Source organism: Bos taurus, chromosome 20, assembly GCF_002263795.3.
Source record: "Bos taurus isolate L1 Dominette 01449 registration number 42190680 breed Hereford chromosome 20, ARS-UCD2.0, whole genome shotgun sequence".
Taxonomy (NCBI): Eukaryota; Metazoa; Chordata; class Mammalia; order Artiodactyla; family Bovidae; genus Bos; species Bos taurus.
This window is the reverse complement of record NC_037347.1, coordinates 20842752-20854179: the sequence shown is the minus strand read 5'-3', so window position 1 is coordinate 20854179 and position 11428 is coordinate 20842752. Positions and strand designations below refer to the sequence as shown.

The following is an 11428-nucleotide window of genomic DNA, read 5'->3' as shown; positions in this document are numbered from 1 at the left end:
AGAATCCCAGGGACAGGGGAGCCTGGTGGGCTGCCGTCTCTGGGGCTCCACAGAGTCGGACACGACTGAAGCAACTCAGCAGCAGCAGCAGCAGCATACGTTTAGGTGGTGCAAATATTCAAGAGTTTTGCCCATATTAAGATAAACTTCTGGCACTTCCTGGTGGCCCAGTGGTTAAGATTACACCTTGCGATGCAGGGGACACAGATTTGACCCCTGGTTGGGCAACTAAGATCCCACGTGCCACAGAGCAACTAAACCTGTGTGCCACAACTACTGAGCCCGTGGCATAACTAGAGAGTCCGTGCACCACAGTGAAAGATCCCTCGTGACACAACGAGGATCCTGCACGCTGCAACTAAGACCAGACACAGCCAAATAAATAAATACATTTTTTTGAAAAAAAGATAAAACTTCCTTAAACTATTGACCCTTAATAACAGAGGTCTATTTATACAAGATTACGCTAGCCTTCAACCCCAAGCTAAACAAGTTTTGGGGAAATACTTCAGAGAGAAATTGCTTTTGCATAATAGGAGGCCTTTATTTTGGTTGTGATAAGAGTGGTATTTTTGTTATACTCTTCTGAAGCCAGATCTACTCAGAGAGTATATGACTTCATTTCAGGTATTAAATAAAGATTGACTTCCTAGAAACTATTACTGCGATAATTAAAGTTCTTTCTAGCCCGCTTCTACTCTCAATGTCATGCCAAAGGGTGCCAAGAATCCATGATCAAAGAATGCAGTGATGCGGTGGTGGTGCCACACCAAAGACAGGAGACCACTGGTTCTGCTTTTTCATACTCTTTATTGCCAACAGTTTAAAATGGTCAACATAAAAAAAAAATTGATAATAAATACTGCTCTTTGGGCTGTAATAAATAAAAAGTTTATTAACAAGGAATGCACTTTTCCAGCCACAAGTGTCTTCAAAAATTAACAAAACAAAAAAAATATATATATGGCCATAGTTCACAGTTAAGCAGCCAAAAGCTGCTCCAATTATAGCCTTTAAACAACATGGGAGCATCCTCCCTTTCCCTCCCCTTCAGGAAGTATATTCACAGCTCCAAGTCCTCTGTCCGAAGCACTCTCCACAGAGAGAAGTTAAGAGTCAATGCACCTTTCTGCAAAATTGTCTGAAAAGCCTTTAGAAACAGGTACGTCAAGGAAAACTGCATTCGGGTTCATTCTCAGCTCGTCCAAAGTTCAGGACTGTGTACCTCAGACTGGTCTGGTTCCACCAGGTCCAGTGGGCCACAGAGAAATTGTTTTCGTACCACCACCTGTCCATCTTCTTCAACGTGCTGTAGATCATTCTAATGACTTCCATGTAGATCTCACAGTGGAAAAGAGGAGTCCCATAGGGTCCGTTCAAGAAATCTCCTAGTTACACCTCTGTAAGAGCATGTTCAGAGCGTATTCCATTCGATTTTTTAATTCTAACGAACAGCCAGACATCAGCAGAGTTGTCAGTCTAAAAGTTGTAGATATCCTGTCCTCATTGATGTAGGTGAGAAGGTATTCTTCATTTTGGCTACAGATGATTATTTTTGTATGATCATGGTAGAAATTCACCTTTAAAAAGTAGGCATAGATATTGAGCATCTCTAAATAGTCAAGATATGAAGAGTTTTCTCAATAATTGAACTGGCTATGTAAAAATCATTTCTTAGGACCTAAACATGCACTTTCTTAAAGGGTTCATTTACCTGAAAGGTGCCATCATTGAAGAGCATCATTAAGGCCTTATCAGATTTTAGCCACTGAAGGAGGTAGAGCCGAGGTCTTCGAACATCAGTAACACTAGGCAGGTCTCCACCCTGAGAGAGATTGGGAGGGTTAGTGCCTAGGAAGACTTCGCAATGTGTGCACTCAGTTCTTCTAGCAAACGCCTCTCAGCCATAAGCAAGGGCCAGAATGGCCTGGAGGTTCCTAGCCCACCACCCAGAGATCCTGAGTCATAGACAGGACGCAACATGAGATGCTGCACTTCTAAAAGCGTTGAGGCTGCACAGATGCTACTGCTCTGTGGACCACACTTCAAACATCACTTCTTGAAAGCCAGGGGACTTACATCCATGAGGTTCTCCTCCATGTAATGAGAGAAGTATTTCAGCACCGTCACTTGACTAATGAATTGTTCAGGGGCATCTGTGGCTTGGAAAACAGAGCACTGGCCAAGCTCCGCATAATAGTGAACTGTTCTAAAGAACAGGGAGAAAAGAAACAGAAACAGGAAAAGTCAGTCACTGTTTTCCGATTTCCTTAGGGCAAAACTGAAGAACTGACAGGGCTTCCTTAGCTGGACACACTTACTTTTTGTCTGGAAGGAGGCTCATGTGAGCACCGTTGTTGAAAAGGACTCCTACGGTGTGGTCTGAGAGCTGGTACCCAAAGCCGTATTTATTAGAGTAGTCGACCCACTTGGTGACCCACTGAAAGGAAGTGCTCAGTTGCTCTTTGGGGATGCAGTCAGCTTCTGGCATGTTTTCGAGACATCCTCGAAGGACTCTTGCCACCGTGTCTGCGACACTTCCCATGGTACTGTCCTCAAGGCCTAAAACGTCAGAGAAAGTTATAAAATCATTAACAACAAAACCTCAGGCTATGGTAAGTGCTAGGTCTCCCTCCACTAATTCTAAGGATGGAAGACTCAAAATTGCTCCAATCCTCTAAGTTGCTTCTTCTATATTAAATCAGGCCAAAAACCAAGCTGACTTCAGCTGCTTAGTGTTGAACACTGGCGTTTAGAGTGTCACTGTTTAAAATGTGATTGACAACTTACATTCACTGCTACTGCTGCAGCTGCCAAGAGTTCCTCTGACTATCATCCGAATAGCATCTCCAATCTGCTGCTTGTTTTCCACTGCGGGTGTTCCAGATCTGGCAACTGTAGTGGTAGGTGGCTGGAGTTCCTAGAAGAGAGAGGAGCCAGATGACAGTCAAGCATTTAAAATTCAACTAAAGTTGAGAATTCTAGTTTAAGATGAGATTATAGCAATTACTAGGAAAGCTTATCACAAAGCAATGGACACAAGCCCAGTAAAAGATATTTCTGATAACTCAACTGCATGCATTGTTAAACTAAGAGATAAAATCTTTCATTTTAAAGGCTTGGGGAAAAAAAACTTAAGTAAATATATCATGATCCAAGTGATAATTAACAAAGAATGGAAATGATATAAAGTGTTTGTAACTACTTTATTCTTCTCTAGCATACCTCATCTGTCCTGTGTTTGCTGGGTTGCTGAGTTATCGAAGTCTTTTTCAAATCATGCCTAAGCTTGTAAATTTCTTCATCTTCTTTAGATACTTTATCTGTAAATCAAGAAAAAGGATTATGAGCATTATTCTATCCAAACAAGATAGAAACAGAGCAAGTCATATTTCCTCCTTTTGCATTAATAACCAACTTAAGAGCATTCAAGGCAAAACCAACAGTTTTATCTTTGCCATCAACTGCAATTATCCAAGAAGCACACTTTAATGCATCTGAAACAAAACTATCAACTACAGTTTGCAATTTAGATTTATTATGCTACCAAAAGTTCAACAGTTTACTAACATAGGGGCCAAATTATGTTAATATGAAAGCCTCTTTCAACTAACTTATCAACTTCATACATATTGTATTGGATACAGAAAAAGTCTTATAACTTACTATGTGTGTCAATATATCTTGCTTTGTCTTTTTTGCCACCAAAAAGAGCAGCAGCTGCCTTCTTAAAGAAATTCTTAGCTGGGCTTGACAAGTGGAAATCTGGAACTGTGTGACAACAGCTAGAAGAGAGTCTATCTGGAGTGAAGCCCTGTGAAACGTAAGAAAAGTCTTTCAGTAACCTGCTGGGAAATTAGGATCAAGAGCATGTAATAAAAAGATGCAAAAAAAAAAAAAAAAATCCACCAACCTGCAAAAAGAAATCATGTCGAATGATGTCATCCAAACTGGGACGATCTTCTGGATTTTTGGACAACATGCTAGCTATTAAGTGCTTAGCAGGAGCCAGCAATGAAGAGGGCATTGTATACCTTGCTTCTCTTATACATCTGTAAGTTTCTTTCAGATTTGTAGTTTCAAATGGAGGTCTTCCTAGTAACATTGTATACCTGTATACAAGGAAACACTTCTTTAGGAACCATCATAAAGCAATTCTTTTCCAGTGCTAAAATCTACATCTAAATTTGATTTTTTATTATCTTGGTGCGTTTACTTACATTACACAGCCTAAGGCCCAAATGTCTGATTCACAGCCGTGTCCTTGTTTGTTGAGGACTTCAGGAGAAAGATAATTTGGGGTACCACATATTGTCCTGGGAAAACAAAATACAAAGATTTCACTAGGAACTCTCCTCTTGTTTAAATTTAGTTCTCTGGGTAAGCTATGCTGAATTTCTATTTGGAAACATTTGACTTTTGGCATATGAACAATTGACATTTCACCAAGTGACTTGGTAATTTTTTTTTAATGCATGTACAATTGTTTTCAGCCGCATGACAAAGTGCTTTAAGCCAACTGAGACCAGGTACAAGAGGACATTTTTATACATTTCAGGCAAATAAAAGATTTGTTTCATAATCAACTTATGGCCAAAGATACTCTGCCAAGGCCATAGTGGCACTGAGTAAGTGTTTCCTTCAATTAACATTGTAGCAGTTTACAGATTTTAATATCAACTAACCTCTGAAACATTAATTGGAAGATAAAAAGGGCATGTTTGATCTCCACAAAACCCTAGTTAACATGTATCCTTCTGACTCTTACCTTCTCCTGTGTTCCAAGGGTTCCAGCCTGGCTGCCAAACCAAAGTCCCCAACTTTTAGTTCCATGGCTTCATTAATAAAAAAGTTCCCTGGATGACAAAAAAAAAAGTCTGAATTCTCTTGAAAAAATATTCTAACCAAGTACACACACATCTATCCACTGGAGAGGCAGGCAGCCAGCTGCTTAATAGGCGAGCCATCATTCAGAAGCAACACTGCATTGGCTAGATCCCAACTAAGAACATTACGTAAGAAAAGGGAGTGAGAGCGTGCACCTCTGACACGAAAGTCAGGGTTTGGAGTGAAAGGCTCACCTAGTTTGAGATCTCTATGCAAGATTTCTTGTTCATGAAGGTACTTTAGTCCAGACACGATCTGCCTGAGGTAATATCGGACTTCTGGCTCTGTCAACACCTTCCTTGCTTTCAAGATATGAGCCATGGACTGGGAGGAGGAGAAAGAAAAAAGAGAATCTGTCAAACAAAGTTGCCAGCATCAGTAGTTTCCTTATGCAGGATGAGCAATGAAAGGTAATGCTGCCATATTATAATTATGTCCACAATCAAATTCCCAGATAAAGTGCTATTTGAATGCCAGGTCAGTGTGCGGGAAGTACATGCACAGATGAGTGAAGACTTACCCTTCTACTGCAATATTCCAAAAGAATGTAAATGTTTTCTTTGTCCTCGAAGTAGTGGTAAAACTGCACGACGTGCTTGTGATGGAGAATTCTGTGAAGCTCTATTTCTTTGTCAATCTAAAAGGAAAAGCAAGATCAGTCTTATTAGCTTCCTTCACCTCTGCAAAGCCAGCTGCTTACACATGCAGAAGACATGTTCGTAACAGGGAAGGGCCATCTCTGCACACAAAGAAAATATTTTACTCAACAGTCATACACACCTTTTCCCTTTGATGAGGTTTGGCTACTCTGCTGTGAGGAATAATTTTTGCAGCGTAGACTTTGTTGTTAGTCAAATCTGTCATCTCGTAGCATTTTGCAAAGCCACCCTGAAAGGAAACAAAGCCGAGAGGGAATTGAGTATGGCAGGAACATGGACGGCAGATTTTTTTTAAAAAATAAACGAGAAAGATAAGCAAAAATATGAGGAAGGGTGGACAGAGGGACGCGGTCTACTTTTTAAAAAGCTCCTTCACGAAGGGAAAGCACTCCTAACAACAGTTAAGTGAAAACGGTGCCCCTTCTCCTTTTACAAAGAGGAGCTTTACGGAGCGGAGCTGGGGGTCGGGGAGATGAGAAATAGGGTCTGAAGAGACGTGTCAAGAAAATTCTCTGGGGTGGGGGTGGGGAGGCATCTGGAGGGCTAGGTCAGGTGTAGAAAACCCTCGATTCTGGCCTCAAGATCAATGTCTTTGGGCTCGTTGGGGAGGCAGACAGAGCTGCCGGCAGGGATGGAGAACGCGACCCCCGCACTACCAGCGCACAAAAGCCAAAGGAGGGCAGGTGAGCACCCCCACGCCGTGCCGGGATCCGACTACGGAGACCTCGAGAAACGGCGGGGGAGCTGGGACTCCGGGTCCGGCCCGGCCCGGGGGTAGGGGGTGGAGAGTGGGGGAAACGCCCGGGCAGACCTCCCTCCCGCCTGGCAGCTGGGCGCCCGCCGCTCGTCACCTTTCCCAGCACTTTGCCGCGGCAGTAGCGCTTCCCCGTCGTGGGGTCGACGATAATCCGCGAGATCTCGGCCCCCGAGTGCGAGTGGTGGTGATGATGGTGGGGGGCCGCCGGCTGCACCTGCGCCGGGGGCTGCGGCGGCTGCGGCTCCTCGGGGGGCGGCTGCGGCCGCTTCTTTTTCGAGTCCCCGCCGCAAGCCTTGCCCAGCGCCTGCTCGCACATCTTGGTGCTGGCGGCCGGCTGGTAGGTGATAGTCCGTAAGAGCTCCATGGTCGCCTCGTCGCCTAACACTACCGGCCACCACCTCCGAGGCGCGGACACACGACCGAGCCGGCCTCTGCCCTCGAGCTCCTCCCCGCCGCCAACCTCCCGCGCCCGACGCCTCGGTCCACTTGTGCGAGTGTGAACGCCGGGCGAAGTCTTATATATGGGTTGAGAAGGGGGCGGAGAATCGAAACGGAACGTGACGTCACGGGCGACGCCCCGCCCACCGGCCTCCAGAGCGCGCGGGGCCAGGCGAGAGGTCGCTAAGGGCCGATGGGTTTCCGCTTGCAAGCCGGGTGCGAAAGCGGGCGGTCTGGCCGCGGGGGAGCGCTCCCCGCCATGAGGAGGCGGACACAGGCGTCTGGCCGTCCTCGTGACCAGCACCCCGTTCTTGGAATGTTCCGAACTTCTAGGTTTGAAGTAGAAACCCGGGGGCCGACGCCTCGGCCCCGCCCCGTGGCCCGCGGCGCTGCGGTCATCGCAGGTTCCCTCTCCCGCAAAGCCCTTGCGGACCGCCCCGCAACCTGACGCCTCCGGTGTCATGGGGTGACTGTGGCCAGAGTCCACTGCACAGGCACGTGAGGCTTCCCCCGGACCACCTGGAAGACCGGGCTGCCGCGGACCCCGCGCTTTTACCCTACCAATTCCTGTCTAGAGGGTCCCTCCGAGGAGGCCGTGCCCCTGAAAGGCAGGGATTCCCGGAGCAGGGTCTTCCGAGCTCCCCGCTGCTTCTGAACGAGGCAGACTTCGGCTCAGGCCGGTCGGCTGACCATGGCCAAGTCGCACTTAGTGCTCATCACCCTAGATCAAGCCTTTATCTGAAGTCAGGCTCTTAACCTTGGAGAGGGAAGCAGTTGCCCGGGAAAGGTTTAGCCTTCAGGATGCCCGAAGACTGGGAGCAAAGGCGCCATCTCGTGGAATGTGCCAGAAGCGCAATTAGCGGTTGGAGTAGGCCGCGGTATGGGCTTTCTTTGACAATAAGTGGTGTAATCCGGCTCCTGGTGCTGATTATGGTTTTACAATCGAAATCATCTATCTCTTCTTCCGAAGGGGTTATGCGGACTGCGTCGTTTAAATGGCTCATTAAGCCACGAGGCTGCTCTGGTGCTGAGAGAGGCAGTCTTAGGCCTTCCAAATGGAGAGAATTGGAGCATGAGGGAGGAACATAGCGTAGTGAGTTAAAACATGGCTTAGTTCCCTGTTTGCAGATTTTACAGTTAAGATTTGCTAACCTAGGAACATCATTCTTTCTTGCTGTAATGACGATAGTATTTTTATGTGCAGTGCACCATATTTAGTGTTTTCAAATGCCTTATTTAATTCTCCATCCGTTTTAAGTAGAAAATACTGTTATTCCCATTTTACAGATGACGAATGTGGGGTTTAAAGAATTTAAGTAACTTCTTATATAGTCTCTCTGTATAAATATTTAGTAGATCATCCAAGTTATGTTAATGAGCAGTAGGCAAATTTTTAAATCTAAGATAAGATATATTTCACAATATTTCAATAGTAATTTCCAGTTCTATATAGAACATCAGGTTAATAACCCCCTGGAAAGTATTTAGAAAAGGGTTGGCTCAAGTCCATATACCATCAAGGAGTATTCTTGCCTGGGAAATCCTTTGGATAGAGGAGCCTGCTGGGCTATACAGTTCTTGGGGTCGCAAAAGAGTTAGCAACAGGACTTAGCAACTAAAGCAACGACAACAATGCCTGTTATCAGTGACTTAGGTATGCATGGTTTCAAAGACTCTGTCTCAAGTACTTCGCGGTAATGTAGAAAAGAGTGCCATTGGCATTACAAAGCAGAAAGAGAAAGTCTTCTGTGACTCTTCCTTTTTGATTCTGTAAACAGGGCAAGCCCAGGCATGTTTCTTATAAAGTAAAAGTGAACTTTACCCCCAAATTGTCAGGGCTGGAATAAGGGGTGGACCTAGAGGTAGACATGAAGACTTACGTAATCTTCCTCGTTAAAGTTAAACCTAGGGGTGACCTTTGACCCCCAGATTTAGGCAGAGTTGTTTACTAGCCTGTAGTAGGCTTGCTGGTTTAGCAATTACTACCTAAATTTCCAGAGCTAATTTTACACCACGTCTATTTTATCTGCTGATAATGAACTTTTAAATCTAATTTGTTTATGACTTTCTATGATAAAAGGACTGTGAAGAATAGTCATGATATTTTTATTATTATTTCCATTCTTTGATTATCATATATTATTGTATATCTCTTTACCAAATTTACTTAAGCATTTGATGCACTGTTGAACATGCCATAGGAAATTCAGGTCTATCCTCCAAAACATTTGAGCACTTACTAAAATACTAACATGTGTATGTGTTATGGAGTCTTCTGTCCAATTATGAAAAATCTGATTTTTTTTTTTGGTTTCTAGTGCCATCATGTGGACAGAACTAAAATTTTTAGTAGAGCAGAAAAGGAAATAAATGTACTTTCAAATGGAGATAAATCTTTAATTAAAAGATATTTTCCTGTAGTTCTCTAGATTTAATGTAAAGCAGTAACCTAATATTATTTTTAGTGAAACTTGACACACTGATTGCAAATTTTACATGAAACTGTAAGTGATCAAAAAGAGCAAAGTAACTTTACAGAAAAATTAGGAGAAGGAAGGTCTTTCCTCTGCCAGTCATCAAGACTGTAAGTTATTAATTTGCTCTATTAAGTTAGAGCAATGAAGAAAGTTTGGTCCTCTCACAGGGATAGACTAACAAGTGAAATAGTTTAAAGAGCCTAGAAATAAAGGCACATGTATATAGAATTGTATATGAGCCTGGAAATAGATGCACAACTATATAGAATTGTGGTATATGAGCCTAGACATAGATGCGTGTGTATGGAGTGTTGTAGTATATGGCAGAGGAAGCATGATAGGTTAGTGAGGAAAGGAGACTATCCAATAAATGGAAGTAGAAAATTGACTTTTCCATATTAAAAAAAAAAATGAAGTCTGTATCTTACACTGTATTAGTTTTCTAGGGCTGCCTTGACAGAATACCACAGTCTGAATGTTCAATTTACAGAAATTTGCTTTCTCTCTCTGGAGGCTAGAAGTCCAGGATCAAGGTATTCCTCCTGGGGCCTCTCTCTTTGACTTGGCAGTTGGCTGCCTTATCTTCTTGTCTTCATGTGATCATTCCTTTATGAGCGAGCATCCCTGGTGTCCCCTTGTAAGTCCAAATTTCCTGTTACAAGGACAGCAGTTAGACTGGATTGTGCTGTGCTGTGCTTAGTCGCTCTGTCATGTCTAACTCTTTGTGACCCCATGGACTGTAGCCCGCCAGGCTCCTCTGTCCATGGGAATTCTCCAGGCAAGAGTACTGGAGTTGATTGCCATGCCCTCCTCCAGGGGATCTTCCCAATTCAGGGATGGAACCCAGGTCTCCCTTGCAGGCAGATTCTTTACATTCTGAGCCATCAGGGAAGCCCAAGAATACTGGAGTGGGTAACCTGTCCTTTCTCCAGGGGAATTTAGGGCCCACCCGAATGGCATTGTTTAACCTTAATCACCTCTTTAAGGCCTTATCTCTAAATACAGTCACATTCTGAGGTACTGGGGGGCTAGGGATTTGATACATGAATTTTGAGGGGAAACAATTTTTAGCCCATAACACACACAAGGTACAAAAAAAAATCTACTTCAGATGGAATAAAGACTTAAAGATTAAGAACAAAGCAAAACATCAGTAGGAAACAATAGGCAACCGATGTTCAGAGCATAGGGTGGGGAAAGTTTTTTTTTATTGAGAGAGAGTTGTAGAGTTGACATGTAATACCCTGGTGGCTCAGTGGTAAAAAAATTCACCTGCTAATGCAGGAGACATGGGTTTAGTCCCTGGGTCGGGAAGATCCCCTGGAGAAGGGAATGGAACCCACTCCAGTATTCTTGCCTGGAGAATTCCATAGGCAGAGGACCCTGGCGGGCTACAGTCCATGAGGTCTCAAAAGAGTCAGACATGACTTAGCTATTAAATAACAAACTACTAGTTTTACGTGTATAATGTTATGATTTGATATCTAATATAGGTATATGTAGATATTAATAGAGGCTTCCCAGTTGGCTCAGTGGTAAAGAATCCACCTGCCAATGAAGGAGAGACAAGTTTGATCCCTGGGTCGGGAAGCTCCCCTGGGGGAGGAAATGACAACCAACTCCAGTATTCTTGCCTGGAAAATTCCACGGGCAGAGGAACCGGGTGGGCTACGGTTCATGGGGTCACAAAAGAGTTGGACACAACTGAGTGACTGAGCACACACATACACACACACACACACACATAGATATATATGGTGAAACAGCTAACACAATTTGTATCACCACACATAGTTACAATATTTTTTCCTTGTGTTGTTACTGAGTCTGAGATAAGGAGGCTCTGATCACCACAGGCATGCTCAATCATTCAGTGAGCTCTGCTCAATGCAGGACTACAGGCCAACAAATCCAAGAGACGAGGTGTTCAGGCAGAGAATACAACTTTATTTGGAAATCTGGCTAACTGAGAAGATGGCAGACTAATGTCTCGAAATAGCCATCTTGTTGAGGTCTGGATGCCAGGTTCTGTTATAGAACCACAGAGAGAAGCTGTGAGGAACTAAAGTCAAAAGGCAAAGAGGGAGAGGAAATGAAAAAGTTAAAAGGGCCGTCAGTGTTGGAAAACATCTCCAGAAATGGCCAGCATCAGGGAAAAGAAAGAAGTGTTAGTCACTCAGTCATGTCCAACTCTTTGTGACCCCATGGGC

At 44.0% G+C, this 11428-nt stretch overlaps 1 protein-coding gene across 1 annotated transcript; it reads right to left on the bottom strand.

The window, feature by feature from the left end:
* Positions 1–793: 793 nt before the first annotated feature.
* Positions 794–6771, bottom strand: PLK2 (polo like kinase 2). The gene is made up of 14 exons (NM_001192245.1): positions 6398–6771; positions 5668–5775; positions 5408–5524; positions 5082–5211; positions 4769–4856; positions 4221–4316; positions 3914–4112; positions 3667–3814; positions 3226–3323; positions 2791–2920; positions 2322–2562; positions 2080–2209; positions 1715–1825; positions 794–1580 (listed from the first exon to the last, which is right to left on the bottom strand). Exons 1-14 carry the CDS (start codon positions 6665–6667, stop codon positions 1389–1391), a joined length of 2058 nt encoding a protein of 685 aa, NP_001179174.1. The 5' UTR covers positions 6668–6771; the 3' UTR covers positions 794–1388.
* Positions 6772–11428: the final 4657 nt, after the last annotated feature.

What these genes read in the sequence shown, in the direction of transcription:
- PLK2 (NM_001192245.1), bottom strand. Translation starts at nt 6,667, where the DNA reads ATGGAGCTCTTACGGACTATCACCTACCAGCCGGCCGCCAGCACCAAG. An exon ending in AACCTCATCAAAGGGAAAAG is followed by an intron (nt 5,525 to 5,667) that starts GTGTGTATGACT and finishes TTTTCCTTTTAG; the next exon opens with ATTGACAAAGAAATAGAGCT. An exon ending in CCCTTGGAACACAGGAGAAG is followed by an intron (nt 4,317 to 4,768) that starts GTAAGAGTCAGA and finishes TTGTTTTCCCAG; the next exon opens with GACAATATGTGGTACCCCAA.